The sequence below is a fragment of the Haemaphysalis longicornis genome, unplaced genomic scaffold (genome assembly GCF_048455015.1).
Source record: "Haemaphysalis longicornis isolate Haplotype H1 unplaced genomic scaffold, Haemaphysalis longicornis Haplotype H1 scaffold_1, whole genome shotgun sequence".
Taxonomy (NCBI): Eukaryota; Metazoa; Arthropoda; class Arachnida; order Ixodida; family Ixodidae; genus Haemaphysalis; species Haemaphysalis longicornis.
This window is the reverse complement of record NW_027526203.1, coordinates 421497539-421517313: the sequence shown is the minus strand read 5'-3', so window position 1 is coordinate 421517313 and position 19775 is coordinate 421497539. Positions and strand designations below refer to the sequence as shown.

Here is a 19775-nt window from a genome sequence, read left to right as displayed (position 1 = left end):
TGTGGATGCGCTCATGGGTAATCCAAGGGCTTGCTTAAGTGACTTGCGTATGAGCACGTCGATCTTCTCCTGTTCCGTTCTACTCAGGATGACGTATGGAGTCACGTAGGTTATTCGTGAGAGGAGGAACGCTTGGATAATCCTGAGCGTGTCGCTCTCTTTCATGCCTCTGTGTCGGTTCGTGACCCCGCGTACCATATGCGTAACCTGTTCGATGGTCTTGGTGAGTTGCTCTACCAATGCATTGTTCTTGCCGTCCGCCTGGATGAGCAGACCCAGAATCCTGATTGATTTGCTTGGCTTGATGTCGTGCCCATCGAGGGTGATTTGGATGTTGTCGACATCTTTATTTGTTCGGCGTCTCCTCACCACGAGAAGCTCAGACTTCTGTGGCGAGCACGACAGCCCACATCTATTAGTAAACGGCCTGAAGGAGGGTTTCCTCACCACCCTTACAATCGTCCTATGTAATTCGGCTTCCTGCATGTCGCGGAACAACGAGCTAGCCACAGAATACAACATGAACAGTGTCAAGGCGCGGACGCAGACTGTTCGGGGTGACAAGGATGGCGTTGCCCGCGAGAAATGCAGTATGCCGCATCTCGCACCGCCTACCGCCGTATGCGCCCATGGAGGACAATTACGTCGGTGCAATTTCGCTCACATAACGCCGCCTTGCCGAGCGCGCGCGCGCGTCGGCGTTACGTCGGGTTATAAAGGCCCCTTTACCTTGGCGATGACGACATCGTACCACCTAGCGGCTACTTTCCGTTCCTTTTGGCCCGTACACCATTTTTGAAGAACGGTGTAACCCAGCCTTGAAGACGCGTACACAAGGAGGGAGTAGGACAACACACACGCTGGGTCTAGCAACAGTTTAATGAATAAAATTTTGAAGGAAGAACAAGGTCAGGGCATGCGCCGTAAAAACTAAAGTAAAAATACCAGCTGATGACGCAATTCAATATCGTTTCTTTTTCAAATATTCAGCTTCTTTGCCTGATGCCGTTAGTGAGGGCACACTCACGCACTTATCAAAACCGTGCTTTCGCATTTGATAAGCTTCAATAAGCTCCGTCTCGCACATTGTAGCTCCCCTACTAATTATTTCACTTTTGTCAAAGAGGGGGCGCATCAACAACCCCGGCAATGGGCAGGCAAGTTTGCCCCCTTCGCTTGACGTGACCAAAGTTTCATGTTCTCTTATACGACCATTCAGACAGCGTCCCGTCTGCCCTACACACACATTATCGTACTTCAGCGGTATGCGGTAGATAACATTTGTCGTGCACTTCGTGAATTTTGTGGCATGGCGGGTTGTGCGTGTTCTCTGATTTGCGCTTTTCAATTTTCGGACAAAGGCTTGTCAGCTTACATGGTGCCGAAAACACTACGTGTACCCCATGTCTGGTGTCCACTTTTTTTCATATTGTGCGAGATCTTGAGAATGTACGGGATTACTTCCACTTTCTTACGGTCCTCAAAAGCACGTGCCTGCACCCTCCCGCCCGATTCTTTTTCCATTTCGTTTGACTTTGTTTCGGCTTGGTGCCCGAAACCCCATCTTAGTGCCCGGCTTTACGCGCAGGCAGGATATTTCTGCTCCGACCCTAAAGTTCTTCGCCGTACAACGGATCGCTAAAAAATACGGTGGCCATCTTGCCACCCATCTGTAAAGTCATGAGTCGTGTCTGCTACTTCATCTGCTATAGGGATGAGGAATCCTTCTTCCCGCTTTATTTTCAGCGCTACTCTGAGCCTTCAGAGAACTTTAATGACTGCCGAGCATACCACCCTGCTTGCCACTTTCGCATTCATCACGGTGCAACCAGCACGCCAGTGGCCAATATTCGCGGACTCCCGGACGGCACTTCACTGTCTGGCATTGTGCCCGAAGAATCAGCTGGTATTTGATTTAAATGTCTGCATCTACAAGCTTTAGAAGTGCACCATCATATAGAGCGTCAATGGCTTTCCTGCTGGTCACGGTGGAATAACTGAGAACGCCGAAGCAGACACTGCAGCATCGATCGTCCATGACATTAGTGAGCCAGTATTACCTATCCCATTCCACACACACACACACACACACACAAGAAAAAAGATGCTTCAGCGCTTGCGTCAAGGGTTGCCTGGAGCATGAAGCGGGTCACGAGGGTTGCGTGCAATATCAATACGAGCCCTTTCAATCAATAGAACCCAACTGCAATTTCGAAATTCCACCAAACACGATGAAGCGGTTCTGCACCGCGTGTGACTGAATGCAGCTTACACAAGGCACTTCCGTTTTAAGCTCCAACAGGCCACCTCCCCTCCCCCTTTTTGATGTGAGCTAGAACATAGACCACCTCTGATTTGGGAATGTGTGCGGTTAATTGAGCTACGTGTTGGGTCTTGGTTGTGCCCTAAACGAGCCCACCGTGCGACCAAAGCTCTGCTGGTATCCTTAAAAGCATGCGGATCATCGCCATCCTTGGCGTGTTATATATCATTGCTATTAGTTTTTTTTTTTTGTTTTTTTTTTTTGAAAATCATTTAGCGCAGACAGCCAGGCGTCTTTGCCAGGCTAACATCACCAATCAGATTAAAAACCGCCCTCTCTCTATCCTTGCCATCCCGGGAGTTGCAGCGGGATTTTTGACTCACGGCTAACGCCGCCTACGACTGCGGCTGTTGTGCGCCACGGGGCCCTTAGCGCGTCACACTAATACAAAAACAACCTCTCCTCCGTGTTACGCGGCCGAGAACGACATGGAGGCGCCCCGCAATAAACCTTTCATGAAAATGTGTACGCCATGAGGCTTTGATGGGAATTATGCTTGAAGCACTAGGGTTGAACTGTCTTTTGATTAGCTCTGCCGAACTGTTTCTTGATTAGTTCTGCAAGCGATAATATCAAAATCTTTTGCTGCATTGATTGCGCATTCATTGGGATATGAGCGAAAGAGCATTGACAGACCACTGAATCATCTTGTGCCGTGAACACGTTTAGGAGGAGGCGTAAAGTCAAGAAAAATTATTGGCTTCGGAGATTCAACGGTAGTCTGTGTCGTGCAAGTGCTATACTAAATTATGGGGGACTCGTATGAAGTGACATTTCTAGCGATAAAGCATTGGAAGAGTAGGTGAACCAAAAAAGCCGCTAAGGGCACGGGGGGTTCAAACAGGTGATTTTTCGGTTGTAGGAGCAGAGTGAGTGAGTTAGGGAGTAGCCTTAATTTGCCCAGTTTAGCTGGGGGTTGAGGTCCCTGCTTTACCCAGACGACGGCAAGTATCCGGGATCCACAGTGGCGCCTAAGGCGAAATTCGACTAGCGGTGCAGTGCTGCTGTCGCTGTTGTTGCCGGGCTTTTGCTTAATCCCTGCAGCTCGGCAGCGTCTTCGACCAGCTTGACCACGGCAATCTGAGCATTTTCTGACTGTTTTGAAGCACGGTCTCCCGTTCAAGATTATCTTTAATTAATAAAGTGCTTGTTGGTGAATGTGTACAACGCCACAAGATGTGTGTGTTAGCGTGTCTTATGAGGAGCATGTTGCTAAGCAGAGCTCGTGGTCAATCTTGTTAATAGTACGGGTTTGGGGAAGTAGTTAGTCTTTAGCATCCTGAGTTTTATTGATTGCGCTTGAAGGTTCGGTGCGGTTCTAGACATGTTTTCCACCCTTCCCTGTAGTAGAAGATTTCGCTGTAGCTGAGAAGCTGTTGGGGTTGGGGTGCAGAGGGGGGGGGGGTGCAGAGGGGGGGGGGTTCAGCTCTGGAGCTGTCCTGGCGTGTGCATTCGTTCGCAAGCCAGCTCGTGGGCTTCCTCGTTACCTCCTTTGCCCGGAGTTTGCTGGGGCCCAAAGCAGGGACCTCTGGAATGTAGGGGGTCCGCAGCGTGGGGTTGAGAAGTTTTAGTGTTATGGGGATGATCTACCCCAGATATAGTTTATAATGTCCGCATACGAGTCAGAGACCCCCGTTCCCGGTGTTTTTGTGCCGGAGACAGCGTGGCAGCGGTTTGTTGATCGCTCGGGTAGTTGGTTGCAACTATGCACGTCGCGTGCCGGCCTCTGCAGGGGACTGCGTATGTGTATCAGACGCTCTGCCTGCTATGTATTTGATCCTGGCTTTCCTTCTCCCTTCGTTTTGCGTGGGATGCATGTTTTGGGGAGGGGCTCAATTTTGGATTGGGTGCGTATTGATTGGGGCAATTCGACTTGTGTTGGCGATTCCATTGGTGCCGAGATCCTTAGGTCCTCCAGCACCTTCCGGCCTGTCCTCGTGGTGGAGAGTCGAATTAGTTGTGCCATTCTTTGTGGATCGATAATTTGTTCGACCGTGTTGTGGATGACGAGCTCCCAACATTTATGGGTCGAAGCGCAGGACTTTGACTGCGTCGAATCTATGATCACAGAACTCCAAGCAGCTGTTCACAGCCTTACGGACACTTTGCCCTCTCTATAGGGCTCGCCTTAGCGCCAGACAAAACAGAATTTCTTGCTGTCCATGGGAGCAAGAGGTTACCTCCCCAGTTACATCAGGTGGTATACATATCGGACATTCCTATTGCATCTGAAACCGGTAGGATCAGGCTTCTGGGATTGCCGCTAGCCAGCAGCAACAGCGCCAAACAATGGATAAATCAACTAAAGTCAAGCTGGAAACCGATGCTACACTTAGTGTCGCTTATGTCGAATAAGTATGGTGGTGCATCTCAAACGGCAACCCATACGCTGACCTGGGACAACACAAGACAACTCGATCCTGCCACGTTGCCCGCTGCACCCCCACCGCCCTGGTAACGCACGACTCAGGTCGTAATGCATCAGAAGACCACATACCCAGAAGGCACCCCCAAGCCCGACAACAGGCTCAACGACGACTCCAGATGAGCAAACGCTCTGGGGAAATTGACATCTACACTGACGCCAGTATTCGCGACGGACGCATCGGTGTAGCATGGAGATCTCCAGTGGCACCACATCTGGATGGCGCGGCAGGGCTCGAGATGAACACCTGTTGCGCACTGGCCGTACTGGACCAATTAACGTACTCTGCGAATACACCTCAAATGGCACGCATATTGACCGATATCCATGACGTCATGCAAGAACTCCGGAAACCATATTCAGACCACCCTATAGCCAACATCATTTCGCTCTCCCTTCAACATCTTTCGCGAAATGGTGTTACAATATGCGTGGCGTGGGCACCAGGTCACACGGATTTCCAGTCGGGGAACCAAGCAGCACACGATGCTGCCAGGGAGAGCGCTTCATTACCTCCCTTCCCTTCTGCCGTCGTGCCTTGCATGAACCCACGCCTGGAACTGGATGCTAGGCATGTTCAACGCAAGATTACCCTATTACGTCAAACTCCTAAAGGATATCTGCCACAGAGCCTTCAAATACCCAGGGTTGCCGAGATATTCATCAATAAAAGCATCGCCAACAGTGCCTACACGCCCTCTGTTACGAGGAAATGGTACCATCCGAATGGGCACCCACCCCCGTATTGCCCTTATTGCCAAGAGAACGTATCATCTGACCTTCACCACCTCACGTGGGTGCGCAGGCATTTCGCGCTCCAAAGACAGGACTTGTTCCGTCACGTCCCTCCAGACACGGACACTCTGCACCCTCTAAATCACGACATCGATTTTCTGCAAGCACTAGGCAATTATGGTATACAGAGTGGCTTTGCGAGATTAGTGTAGCCTGGGGGTGACTACCCATCCTGCGAAGAGCCTTAATATCATGGACGCAAAATGAGTGCTCAAAGAAGGGACATTCAATTGTGCGACGAATACCTTTTGCTGCCCCCATCCCTTCACTTCCCATTCCCCCATGCACGGCCTCCGGGCCTCCCCTTTCCTCCAATAAAGGTTTCCTCCAATCAATCGAATAAGCGCGTTGATTTTTTTTTTAATTTACGAAGTGGTAAAAAAGGAGTGGAGCAGGTTATCATGCTTATGATGAACGCTTCGATGAGTCTTCGCGTGTTGTGTTCCGATATCCCGTGATGGCGGTTGGCTACCATAAATAACATACGACCCGCCGGTATGGCACTGCAGGCAGCCGACGAGGTAGTGAAGTCGAGCCCACGTTTATTTGGGCTGCGCTGGCTGTGCCATTGCAGGGACGGGGAGCCTAGAACAGGGTACCCTTCCAGATAGGTGCTGAGCCTGTTTCCGAGCACGAACCGGTTGATATGGATGATGATGGTGGCGCTGATGAAGATGATGACGGCGGTGCTACAGCATGTTTCTCCAGTTACCGAACCGTAGCCGAGTTAAGCCCATTGGCCTGAATTTGGAGTCCTAGTGTCCGAATAGTCACCGCCGTTGGTATGGTGGTTCAATCTTTGGTGCGGAGACGGATTGCCAGCCGCGCCGGTGGCTGTTTCCCTGGTGTTCTTTCCAATTGTTTTCCCCATCGTTCCATCGGGAGGGCTGAATTGATAAGAGTTCAGACTTTTGGGGTGAACAGCTCACACCTCTGTTGGTGACGTAGTTTTCCATCGTTTGTACGGCCTTTTCCAGGGTCTCCTGGATTTCTCCATTGCTCCACCCCCCCCCCCCCCCGGCGACCCAGCAGAAAGATTCCACCCATCGCAAAATCCACCGAGAGGAGCTGCGATTCTCAGCTGACTCGGCTGCCGGGAGACAACACGTGTGCGATGAAGGTGGTGCCGTCCACCACTGCGGGACGCTAAGTTATCTTCTGCTATGAGGGTGCATGCATCATGTACGTGTGCCCCTGCTCCGCTATTGTTTTACACTCATTTTTGGTTCATCAGCGCAACTTAGACGAGGACAAACGATGAAGACACAAACTCGCTCAACCTACCACCTTCTTAAATAGTCTGAAAAACTCTGCAATGTCATCACGCTTTTATCAATACATTGCACATAAATACAAAAATAAATGCACTATTGCAGTTTATATTTCTTGCACTTAGTTTTCCCCTTTTATCTTACACTTGCATGTAAGGTGGGGTGCCAACCTATATGGCTATTATAGCGGTATAGCGGTATACCACATCTTATGTTAGCAACGTCGAATCGATTCGCTAGAATGGAATGGAATGGAACGAAAAACGTTTTTTTTATTATCGCATTGAGTGCTACCATAGGCGGTGGGTGGACATCCTGGTCCGGTAATCCACGCTGTGCTGCTCCGGCGCGGGCGCGCCTCACAAGAAACTCCTGATCCGCGAGCCGGCCACTGCGCAGCAAGCTCTCCCACTGCTCAAGGGTGTGTGTTTGGGGGGAGGGGGGTTGGCATGGCACATCCAAACCAAATGAGTTGGTGTATTCCGGGGCAGTATAGGCAATTAGGGAGGGGGGGGGGGGGGTATGTGGCAAGAGAAATCCAATGGAGGAAGGTGTGGTTGTGGTAAGTCTCGGCCGCCGTCGTCAAACGTGTGCGCCGGCCGCACCCTGCGAGATGGAGGGGGGGGGGGGGGGTAGGGCCTTGCGGGAAGCCCGATAATGATGAAGGATGTCCGAGTAGTTTTGTGAGAGGTGGTGCAGGATCGGAGGGCCGCTAAGTGGTCCGTTCTTCCCCTTCTGGGAATGCCCGGTGGGTAAGCTCACGGGCAGTGGCATGCGCCAACTCGCTCCCAGTTAGGGATGAATGGGCTGGGACCCATACAATGCGGGTATGTGCCTGCTCTGGTCGTTGATGGAGGATGGTCGCTGCAAGGCGGGTGATATTCCCTGTTGCAAACCGTCGGCAGGCTGTCTGTGAATCGCTGAGAACGGTAACTTTCGAGGTCGGGGTGTACACCTGCAAAAACGATGGCCGCTTCTTCAGCTGTACTTGTAAAACCAGTAAGAAATGTTGTTGCCAGTGTGCTGCCATCCGCCCTGACTACCGCAGCCGCATGGGCATGTCGGAAGCTGTAGCTCGCGGCGTCCGTGTAGCGTGCTTCGGGGTCTGTAGCGTATCTCGCTGTAAAAAGCCGTGCGCGGTGTCACCTGCGACCAGCATTGTAAGACGGGCGATGTGTTTTGGAACTGGAAACACCCGTATGGCAGCTCGTTGCATCGCTGTCATGCGCTGCTGGGTGTCGATTGCTGGTGGAAGGGAGTAGCCCAAATTTCTTAGCGCATATCGTCCTGTAGCAGGTAGTGCAAATCGTATATGCTGACTGTTGGGGCGGGCTTTAGTTAGTTCTGCCAGTGTGTTATGCATACCCGGCCGGGTGTGGTGATAAGTTATGTGAAGAATGACAGCCCAAGAGCTGTTTTGTAGGCTTTGCGAATCATTATATCTATTTTGTTGGCCTCCTTGGTCTTGAGAGCCACGTAGGGTGTCCCATAAGTTATTCTAATGAATAGCATGGCCTGAAGAAATCTGCATGTGTCTGCTTCTTGAGTCCACCACGGCGGGAGCAGACGTGCTGAATAAGATGAGTGAGTTGGACCACAGTCTGTTGAAGCCTAGGAAGCAATGCTGCTCCATTTCCATCATGGTGGTAGGGAATTCCCAATATTAGGCACGTTTGCACTGTGGGAACGACTGTATTCTTTATGGTCACTATCGGATCTGGAGTCGGTAGAACCGGTCGCCCTCGTGCCCGCGAGCTCATAATGAGTAGAGCAGATTTTGAAGGTATGCACGTTAAGCCGAACGTTTGCAGATATGCCAGTGTGGTTTCGATTGCTCGTTGTAGCTGATCTTGCAGGTGGCCTGAGAACCCTTTGGTGATCCATAGTGTTAAAGCGTCCGCGTACAGTGCCGAGGGACATCCTCTATGAAACTCAGCTGGTCCGGTAACCCCGATAGAGCGATTTTGAAAAGCATAGGTGAAATGACCGAGCCTTGGAGGGTAATTTTGGCTGGTGCGCTGAACTTGCCAGAGACATGGGAACCCAAGTGAGGGGTGGCGGTGCGATCTGTAAAAAACGCGCGCACATGTTGAATGCGGAGGCTCCACAATTGAGGGTTTGCAACCGGTTTAGAATGGCTGCATGGGTGACATTATCACACACACCCTGTACGTCAAGTGCTAAAATGGAACTGGGTTGAGTCTTACTCAGGTTGTTGATAGTGAACTCCTTTAGTTGTAAATGTAAATCTTGGGTCGACAAATGGGGTTTAAAACCAAACATCGTATGTGGGAGCATGTCTTTCTCCTGTAAGTAGTCGGTGAGCCTGCTTGTAACGATGTGGTCGAACAAATGGCACGGAAATAAAGAGTAACGAAATCATTGATGCCGTTGAAGCCTAAACTGTAGCCCACGCCGGTATTCAAAGCTGATCCATGGCCTGCAAAAGATAATGCACCCATTTTTAATAAAACAATGACTCTTACGCAGTGTGTTGGGCATTTCTGGGCAAGGCAGTATCACATGACATTAGGCTTCGCATCTCTGACACAAAAATAAGCGAGGAAAGTGGACATGGATCTATTTGTTTATTTATTTCGTACACCTCGCCAAGCCTTGGCTGTTTAATTTTGAGGGAATTACGTCAGGTATAATAGGGGAAGTGGAGAGGGTATTACTTAGCGATGCGACTTTCCACTACTCCTTTACGGACGCCGGTTCGATTCCCGGCCACGGCGGCCGCTTTTCTGATGGAGGCGAAGAGGAAAAACGCCCATGTGGTCGAGATTTCGGCGCACGTTATAGATCCGCAGGTGGTGAAAATTAATCCGGAGCCCTCCACTACGGCGCACCTCATCGCCTGTGTAGCGTCGGCTCGTTACACTCCACAATCCGAATCATCCTGTGCAATAATTATCATCGTCTCATGCACAGCTCCTACACTGCCCGCGAACTGAGTAGTTCCACAATTAGGGGTTATCTGCTTTATCAGATAGCCTTGCCAGATCGCTAAGATACCGCGCGTACGTGTTCGACAGTGAAGGGCCGAGCACAGGTGGGCGTATCGTCGCGGCAGTGCATGGCTTTTTAAAGTTGCCGCAGTAGCCAGGAGCAGCCCTGAGAGCCCATAGAGTAATCGACTCACGCATGACGTCACCAATGCGCAGACGCCGAGGAAGAGCTTGTTTTCCCCATAATCCCAGCCATACGGACGCACGTCTCGGCGGCGCCGCGCGAAGAAACAAAGCCGCGGTAAACAGGCCGGCTGATTGCAACACTGCCGCCGCCGCGCGTGCGCGTGTGTACGCGCCGCCGCCGGAAAGTTTATTCACTCCGTGAGAAGTGAGAGAGCGCGGAGGCTCAAACGCGAGGGGCGGAGAAGCAGGCTGGCTGCAGATACAAAGTTCGTGGTTTTCACGCAAAATGGATCCGTCGGTCATTGACTACGAGCGGCAGGAAGCGCGCCAGCCCGGCCGCGGTTTGCTCAGCGCCGTGACTGCGGCGAGCCGCCCAGATGGCTGGGCGTTTGTTGTTCCGTCGGGAGGGCTGCCTTTATTTTTAACGGTCCTCGCGGGCCCGTTCACAGGTGGAAGATGGACGAGGGGGCGGAACTTCCTCCGGGCGCGCACCTCTCTCCGCAGGCGGACCTAACGACCCCCGCTCCTTCAGGCACGCCGCCGATGTTTGCCTCGGCGACCGCGTACGCCCGGGTGCGCTGGCCCACTACTGCCGCGGGCCTGCGCTAAAGCCTGTCCCGCAGTTACAGCACTTGAGCCACCTCTGTTTCCCTCACATGCGCTGCGTTGACATCGCTGGGACCGACTGCTACGGTGCGGAATATAGTTGTGGAGTGGACGTCAGAGCTGTTCCGGGTGTGCTGCGGCCCAGCGTAGTGTTAGTGTTTCTAGTAGCTGCACTTAAATCATGTGCCCTGGAGAAGGTTCTGAACTTTTTACCGAACATAAGATGGGAGTAAAATCTGACCGGATTGACTGGCGGTTCCCTCAAGATTTCTGCCGATTTCCGCGCGATGACTGACTTTGCTTTTCCTTTCCTGGGTAACTTCCTGTGTGTAAAGCAGCGCTATACTTAAAGGGGCCACGCAGACAAGATACAAGTTTGTTTTATTCGAGAGATTTGGGGTTTTAAAGTTCCCCCAGCGCTTGTCCGGCAGCAAACGATTCTTTATTAGTACCTGAGAAATTAATCAATTTAAGTTAAAATTTTGATTCTGCCGCCAAATTGTGTTTTGCGACGTATGCGATGACGTAACCAGGACAGGTCTTCAAGCGGACGTTATTGCCCTGTTTAGTCTGCAGCGGACTGCGGAACGCCTTGTTTATCGTCAGTCCTCCTAGACAGCGCGCCATACTGCGAGGACCGCTGTCCGCCATCGCATCGTTTTTGACCGTATTTGCATGTGGCATGTTTTTTTACGGTTGGTAGCAGTCGTTTCCTGAAACATTGGGTATGCTCGACAAACAAGGTTACGCAAGACAAAGTCGCTTACGCAATTTTCCAGTGTCGTGTGAGACAACAACAAAGCGCCGGACTGCTGTGCAGCTATAACAATCATAATGTACGCACTACCAACAGCAGTACGTACTGGTACTTCTGTGTTTACGTTTACTTTCGTGACTTCCATTGTTTACCCCACCAGTCTTACTGCTGTAATATGACTGAATATGCATTACATTTAAGCGAAAATAGCTCGGTCTGCAAGCTTTTAAGCGCTGACTAACTTGAGTTTGCTTTTGCCGGCCTCAGCCAATCGCACATCTGCCCATAATACGTCATAGGTTCTAGTGCTTGAAATGAGCTAGTGATTCGCATGGTCATTCCCTTTTTTTCCAATGATGTAGCTTATTTGAGCGAAGTTTACTTAGAAGTGGTGTCAGTATGATTTTTTACGAGGCAATCTTTCGAGTGAACCAAACTTGTGTTTTGTATGCATGGCCCCTTTAAAGGAGCCATGAAGAGAAAATGCAAGTTGGTTTTATTCGAAAGATTTCGTGTTTTATAGTGCCCCCAGCGCTTGTCCGGATACAAACGGTGTTTTATTCACTGAGAAATTAAACAATTTAGGTTAAAATTTTGATTTTCCCGCTCAATCGTGCGTTTTCGTGGTCCCAAGTGACATCACGGGAACCGACCGCTCTGCAGCCTAGAATACCTTCATTCACGCATCCGCCGTACAGGGTAGAGACACGTAACGCTGGCGCCGCCATGTTCGGTTGCTCGCTCGCCGCCGAAGCAAGTCATTGTGTCAAAACCGCGCTAAAATTATCGCCGCAACGCGGTTTACTGAAGAAGTTTGAATCATATTGTCTGTTTCGCGTTGCTAGGTCTCGTGGGAAACGAAAAGAATAACGCGTTGAGCCCGTTGGCCCAATTGCGGCGGCACGGGACCGTTCAAAGGTTGTCTCCACCCTGTAGCGGTGTTGGTTTGTTCCCGCGTTTCTTTACGTTCCGTAACCTAGATGGCGCCACCATACCGTGGCAAGCGTTTGGTTTGTTTTTGCCCGCATTTAAACCTGGCTTGTTTTTGTTCTGGGAGAAAATATTCGTTCCCTGAAACAGTGCTCGCTCGACAAATGGGGTCACGTAAGACACCGTTGCTTGCGTCAATCGGCCAGTGTCGTCTGGGACAACCCCAAGCCCTTAGTGCTGTGCAGCTAAACCAAAGCATGCTGTGCGCAGTACGAACAGCAGAACGCATCAGTACTTCTATGTTTACATGTGCTTTCGTAACTTCCACTGTTTGTCCCATCATTCCTATTGCTTTGTAAAGAATGTGCCCTAAATTTAAGCGCAAATCGCTCGTTCGTCTAGTTTGTAAGCTCTACCTAATTTGCGTCTGCTTCTGCCAGCCTCCGCCAATCGCAGAGCTTAGCCCATGTGACATCACAGGTTCTGTTGCGGGAAATGAGCTGGTGGGTCGCATGACCATTCCCGTTTTTCCTAATTATGTAGCTTATTTGAGCGAAGTTTACGTTAAAAGTGGTGTCAGTATGATTCTAACGAGACAATCTTTTGAATGAACCAAACTTGTGTTTTCTCTTCATGGCTCCTTTAAGGACTGTTATTGCAGGATGTGTCAAGTAATCAAGACGCGCCTAATGGCCAGCTGAAGCATTCAACAGGTCGCATTTAAGGAGTTTACTATTACAATGAAATTGATCTCATGGCCTTTACGTACGGGATATCGTACCGCGCTCCCAATGCCCGGCACGTCATTGCCTCACACCGAACAGGTGAATTGGCACCGCCAGTCATCCAAATGGTGCTGATGGCGTCAAAACTAACCAACCTTAATGCCCTTGATTATGCTGCGAAGCTGATACAGGGCTAGACGTCACTATTGAGCTCATCAAATCCAAACAATAAAAAAATGTCACCATCTTCCCGTAGGGGAACCCTGAGTAGTATGCGAATCAGCCATGGGATCGACTCAAGTCGACTGCGTTTAGGTTGTCCGCAGATATCATGCTCACCTCGTCTATGATCACGCATTTCACGTTGCGGAAGGCCACGGGGAAGGTGTTCAACTCGCTGGCGCTGAGGCCTCCGTCCTTGTTGGGGCCGGTGGTCTTCCGAGAGAGCTTGAAAACCGCGTGCACCGTGGTTCCTCCCACTGCCACAGCCGCCTTTCCGGTGCTCGCGCAGATGACGAACGCGTTGTAGGCGGTGTTGTTGCCGGTGTTGCTGTACCGGTTGTAGAGGTCCATGGCAAGCCGGAGGACGAACGTCTTGCCGCAACTGGCCGGTCCGGTGAAGAAGACCCGTAACGGAGGTGCTGACGGCGTCGTCTGCCGGTGGATGATCTCGCGCAGTAGCTCATGTTGTTCCGCGTTTGTCATCCTCATCAAGTTGTAGTATTCGTCCCGGTCCATGATGTCCTGGCGCTTGCGCACGGCCGCGCACGGACTCGCGTGTTTGATCAGCCGCACCAAGTCTTGGCTCGGGATGAGGTCGGCGTCTTCGTGTTCCGTGTGGACGATCACGGCGGGAGGAGGTGCTGCTCCTTCTTCTTGTTGTTCTTCTTGTTGTGCCCTCCTCTCTGCGGCGCTGTCCGCGGCGCTGACACTGGCGTTGACGCTGGCGTTGCAGGTGGGGTTACCGGCGGCGTTGCCCGTGGCACTCATCGTGGCGTTGCGGGAGGAGGGGCCCCTACGGGAAGATGGCGACGGTGGTTGAACGCGAAGCTATCTCGTGACGGATTCTTTGGTTGGCCAATTCCTATGGGCATAGTGCCACAATCATCATCAGCGATGCCTGACCAGGCATGCGCAGTGGGGGTGTGGACGCCGCACAACGGCGCCCACACAACGGCGGAGGGAACAGACGTCACCATAACCTGCTTCGCATCTAAAATGGCTTGACCAGCAAAACACTGATGTATTGGGCTCATAATAAAAGTTTGAAAAACGCCGAAGCTTGCTTGAGTCCAAAACCTAATATACGAAGCTATGGGTCTGGATGATAGCAATTATATAAATTGCAGGGTTCTTTGCAGATGCTGCATTTGTAGGAGTTGTGTTGCTCTAGAATAATTCCTGAGTGAAACCGTAGCGGACTTCTTTTGTTTGCTTCATCGGCGTTGACGTTCCTGCCCATGGTGCGGTAAAGCGTACGCAGATTAGCCTTCCCTCATTCCGAGCAGCATGTTCCGAATGACGGTTCCTATTGTCTCGCTTTGGCGATAAGGCGCGCACAAAGGAGTTCGAAACAAAAATTCCTAACCGCAAATAAAGGCAGAAAGGTGGCCGGCACGGGGCCGGGTTTTCGTATCAGTTGCCTGAGCAATCGCCTGCAAAAGGTGCATATCAGTGGTTAGTTAAAATTGTCGCGTTACAACAAGCAATCCACATCCTGACGAGTGGTCGGAGGGGAAGAAATCCGCCGCGAGAGTGCGTGTTCTGAGTAGTAGTAGCATTAGTATGTTTTTGTGGTCAACGGGCGTCCGGGACGAAAAAGCGCCAAGCTGAAACGTGTACTTCGGTGAAGATTCCACATAAAGCTTTATTTCTAAGACGACAGTTTTTCTTGGGCTACTTAAACACGAAAATATTGGTTTGTCTGTCTGCCTCTGTCTGTCTGTCCCTCGGTGTAGCCGCACGGCCAAAGTGTAGAAGAATTCTTAAACGAGAAGTTTATATAGGCAAAACCTTTGCAAACCATTAAAACTCGATCCACTCGTCATACTTGTCAACATTATCGAGCAAAAAGAAAACGTTACTCATATTGTCAAGACATCAATGCATAAGTGGTACTAGGCAGTGTTCGTTTAATGGAAACTTCGCTTCGTTTAATATGCCCTTTACGTTTGCGATAGCAAAGGAAAAGATAAGCGTTGGAAACAATATTTTGACCCCAAAATACAAAAAGTAGCTAGCGCGCGAGCCTAGACCTCGTGACTGCTTTCCAAGTCCAACAGTAACGACAGGTCTTATTAGATGGCGCACGAGCCGTGCAACGCAGGAAAACAGAATTTACTTCAGCAAACTTCCACCCCGTGTAGCGCGAGCGGAGCAAGAGGGAGAGGGGGGGGGGGGGGGGCGAGAGGCGGAGGAGAAAAGAGAAGCATTCACGTGGCCGCGGCGGCACGTCTTTCGACGACATTTCCAGCGGAGTGAGCAAATACGCGTCCAATATACTTTTTTTTTTAGAAGGGGGGGGGGGGGGGGAGGAAGGGGAGGGGGTACGCGAAGAAAAATTTACCAATGACTTCAGATATTCTGTGTTCAATATTTTTGAAGTTTCTACCCTGGTTTACAGTGCTGCCAAAATTACCCTGGATATAGGAATTTGACATTCTTTTCTTGCGCAAAATAAAAATTCCCTGGTATGAGAGATTCAGACGGACGTTAAGATACCCAGCTAGCGCAATATAATTCCTAGCCTCTACCCCGGTTAGCCTTGAAGCGCATGTGTAGCAACCGTGCGTGAATTTAGAGCATGACAATTTTAATGAGCATGTCGGCGTGAACATGCATGCATTTAAGTTCTCACGGTAGCTGAGGCGTTGTGCTGCTGAGACCAAGGACGCAGGTTCGTTCCCGGCCACGGCGGAATCAACCCGTTCCTGGGGGGAAGCGATAAACTAAAACGCCCACGTGTCGAAATTTCGGCGCCCGTTAAAGATCCCCAGGCAGTAGAAATCAATCCGCGGCCTTCCACTATGGCATGCCTCATAGCCCAGTTATAGCTTCTGGGCCAAAACAGCTAAAATTTCAGTCCTTTTTTTACTTCTCACGCTGCTATTTGATGCCCTCAATCGTTTCGATGAATATAGTAGTGCTATCCGACGTCCTTAGTATGGGGTCTAGCCAAAAGTGCGCAGGTACTTTTTTTCTGGCGGATGTTTCAGCTACCCTGAGCCACCTTATTAGTTAACGTGCGGAAGACTCCAATTATCCAAATTTTATATTTCTCACCCAAAAATCAAAACGCCGTTGCACACAGTGAAGCCTTCAATTGCGTGCACAGCGTCTGATGTGAATGGAAGAACGGATCTTGCACAAAGCATAAGCTAGTGTGTTGCAAAATAAACATCCGCGTACAGTGCTGTTAGACAAACCTCTTATCTAAGTTTGATATATTCCCTCGTTCACGCTGTAATGAATTTATAATACCTCCTAGAAATCATCTCCTAATCCCAGCACCATCACTGATTCATTCGGTTATCGATTGATTTATTGTAGGGCTTAACGCGCCGACGCTACACAGGCGACGACGCGCGCCGTAGTGGAGGGCTCCGGATTAATTTTGACCTCCTGGGGATCTTTAACGTGCGCCGAAATCTCGCACACACGGGCGTTTTCGCTTTTCGCCTCCATCAGAAAAGCGGCCGCCGTGGCCGGGAATCGAACCCGCGTCCTTGGGCTCAGCAGCACAACGCCTTAGCCACTGAGCCACCGCGGCGGGTCAATTCATTCGGTTATGGAAAAATGCGGAGGTGATATGCCGGATTTACGCACGGCGTCACTGGTTCATTCTATGTTATCGCTACCATATTTTTAATGAAGGCGAGGGGGGGGGGGGGGGGATACGCGAGGTGCACTCTGTGCACGAAAGAATATTACGCGGCCTTACAAATCCGGGGCACAATATACGGCACCTCTATTAAGGGATAGTTTCTGCGGCACGTTAAGCACAAAGTTTGGATTACTTATTTACAACAACTCGCTTGCGCTAAATTGTTCTGGTCGTCGTCAGTTAACTAAGTGCCTAATTTCATCCAGTTTTTATAAGGCTTTGGTGGGAAACACTGACTACAACAATCAAGGACCATGAGCCCGCTGTTCAGGGGCTCTAGAAATTTGGCCGAAACTCACGCACCGGCTTTTGTTGGAGCTCCGACACTGAGCAGGCTGGCTATGCCTTCGGATTTCATGTTAAGACTTCAGAAACAATCGAGAATTTAAAATTAAAACTCAAATTTCGGGGTTTAACGCGCCGAAACTACACCTGTACTACAAGGTGTGTCGTAGTGGAGGGCTCCGGATTAATTTAGACCGCCTGGGGATCTTTAACGTGCGCCGAAATCTCGTACACACGGGCGTTTTCGCTTTTCGCCTCCATCTGTAAAACAACCATCTCGGCGGGGATCGAACCCGCGCGCTCCGGCTCAACAGCACAACGCCTCAGTCCCTGAGCCACCGCGGTGGATTAATCTATAATTTACTGTTCGGTGTTCATCCGACCTATGATTAGCACACATGAAAAAAAAACTTACTGAAGTCTTTACTGAACATTTACTTAACTCAGGCATCATTCCCAAGAACACGTTTTTTAGACTCCATGCAAAAGCTTCAAATGCCAAAGTTCACGCTACATGCTGCGATAAATACGGACACAATTCTTCACTTCTTTGCCGAGCTCCGCATGCAATTATCGTTCTTAAGGTATATAAGAGATCGTGAACGTTAGATATAGCAACGTTAACTGCTTTCATGAAGGGAAGGATAGCATACTAGAACTTGGAAGCAGACTGCTTGAGGAAAGGTAAACCTATACTATACACATCACAGGGAAAGAAGCGCATCGGGCTTGAAGGAACGCTGCAAGGCCCCAGGGAGTCGCATAAATCTCACCTCTCTGCGTATGTTACCTCTTGTTGCTTTTCACGTCGTTCCCTTCCAAGTTCGTTTTCTTATTTTATTCCCGGGCAGGATACCCGCGCATTCGCCTCCCCTGCGTACAGGTGGGAGCCAAGGTAAACAGGCACGATGCCGGCTTTCTTTTGTGACCGCTCGTGCAAAGGCGCACGTGTTAATGCGGAAAGCCCCCATTTCACCTGTTCGTGTAAGGATAAGCGAGGCCGTAAACATGGCTCATCGGACGTGCCTGCCAGCGGAGCCGAGGGAGGAGAGGCGCCATAATGAATGGCCGTCCAATGTTCACAGGTTCCGGACCCGCTTGCACGCCCACCACACGCCCGGTTTCCCACGAAAAATAACGAAAGCTACGAAATGTAACCGGACCCCTCAACGTTTTGTGAACGCCTGGGGAAAACACAATGCTTCTTGGCGAAAAAAATTACCGCCGACAGATATTCACGCCAAAGCGAACAATGGAACAGCAGCGCTGTGGTTTGCCCTCAGATCAACTAGCCCAGGCTCTGAGCTCTTTCGCTCAACGACAACACCAAGCTGGAACCCCGAAGTGTGTAACACTGCAGGTTGCTAGTGGCTGGATATGGTGGCGAAAATGGGGATGATGATGACAATGACGATGACGAGTGTGATGATGATGTTTAGGAGGACGAGAGGGGGGATGATTAACACGATAGCGACAATGAGGGGGATGGGCAGGACGGCAATTGGTAGGGGTAATGTCGCGGAAGGGGGGTGTAACCATCCAAATTTATCTGCACGGCACTGAAAGGACGCCATCCGCTTCAAAGTGACCCTCGAACCTCACTTGCAACACGCAAAGGAAATTGACACGGGCTGGTGGTATCAGCTGAAACCGGCACGGCGACCGTCACAACGCGAACATTACACGCCAGACATTTACCCCTCTTGTGACGGAGGCCTTGTCGCAACAGTAGATGACACGATCCCGACAGACCTACCAATACACAGAGAATAGCATAGCTTGAAATAAAATGCACCGATTTCGCATTCCCACTCGTGACGGCCTTACGTGACTCTGAATTATTGCTCTTTGTGGGAGAGGTGTAGCGCACAACTTGCACCCAATTCTTGATCTGTTTCAATTGGTGCATGTTTGGACAGCCTGCAGTACAAGTACAACACGAAAATATCCGTACCCAAAGAAACAAACGCGGCATGCACAGGGGCTGGGTCGCTCGTTTTCGCCCCTTTGTGCCGTGGTTTCTTGATGATCCACTTCACTGAATACATTGCGTAATGGGTGAAAACTTCAAACTTTGTGCAAATAAATAGTGGCAATACAGGCACTTCTGTAATTTTGAAGAAGTACAATGCGTTTTTGTGTAATTCTTCGCGAACTGATTTCGAGTCTTGAAATGAAGGAGCCAAAGAAAGATACACTCAGCGGTACAAACAGTACGAGGCAGTTTATTTCCCAGTCACTGTAGCCAGGTTTTTTTTTTTTTGCTTTTTTTAGAAGCTTCGTCGCATGTCTTGACTGAGGCATGCTCAGTTGAAGTGTTCATTGACTAATCCATGTCTTTTAAAGCGTTAGTAGGCATGGTCATGCAAGAATTAAAGAACTCTATTTGGATGGTAGAGGGCCTGGTTCACAATCGGCATTGCAGTTAAGAATTGAAAGTGCCGTCTAAATCTCCCGAACATTTTTTTTAACGAACTCAATACTCAATCAATTAACTGATCACTACAATTGTGTTCTCTTGACGCCGCTCGTGCCTTGGTCTAATATTTGTACACAATGTTTACCGGATAAATCCTCCTGATTTTAGACCATGCAAGGTAGTAGTTTACACATTGTCAAAATTTCGGGCTATTTCAAT

General features: G+C 50.1%; 1 protein-coding gene across 2 annotated transcripts; it reads right to left on the bottom strand.

The window, feature by feature from the left end:
- Positions 1 to 7469: 7469 nt before the first annotated feature.
- LOC144172808 (uncharacterized) lies at positions 7470 to 18023 on the bottom strand. 2 transcript variants are annotated; one of them, XR_013323108.1, is made up of 4 exons: positions 17911 to 18023; positions 13309 to 13984; positions 9022 to 9254; positions 7470 to 8881 (listed from the first exon to the last, which is right to left on the bottom strand). XR_013323108.1 is itself a non-coding variant. In XM_077701430.1 (2 exons), exons 1-2 carry the CDS (start codon positions 13957 to 13959, stop codon positions 9237 to 9239), a joined length of 669 nt encoding a protein of 222 aa, XP_077557556.1. In that variant the 5' UTR covers positions 13960 to 14432; the 3' UTR covers positions 7470 to 9236. The 2 variants fall into 2 exon arrangements, 1 of the variants encoding a protein (XP_077557556.1); XM_077701430.1 differs by lacking the exon at positions 17911 to 18023 and having other exon boundaries at positions 7470 to 9254; positions 13309 to 14432.
- Positions 18024 to 19775: the final 1752 nt, after the last annotated feature.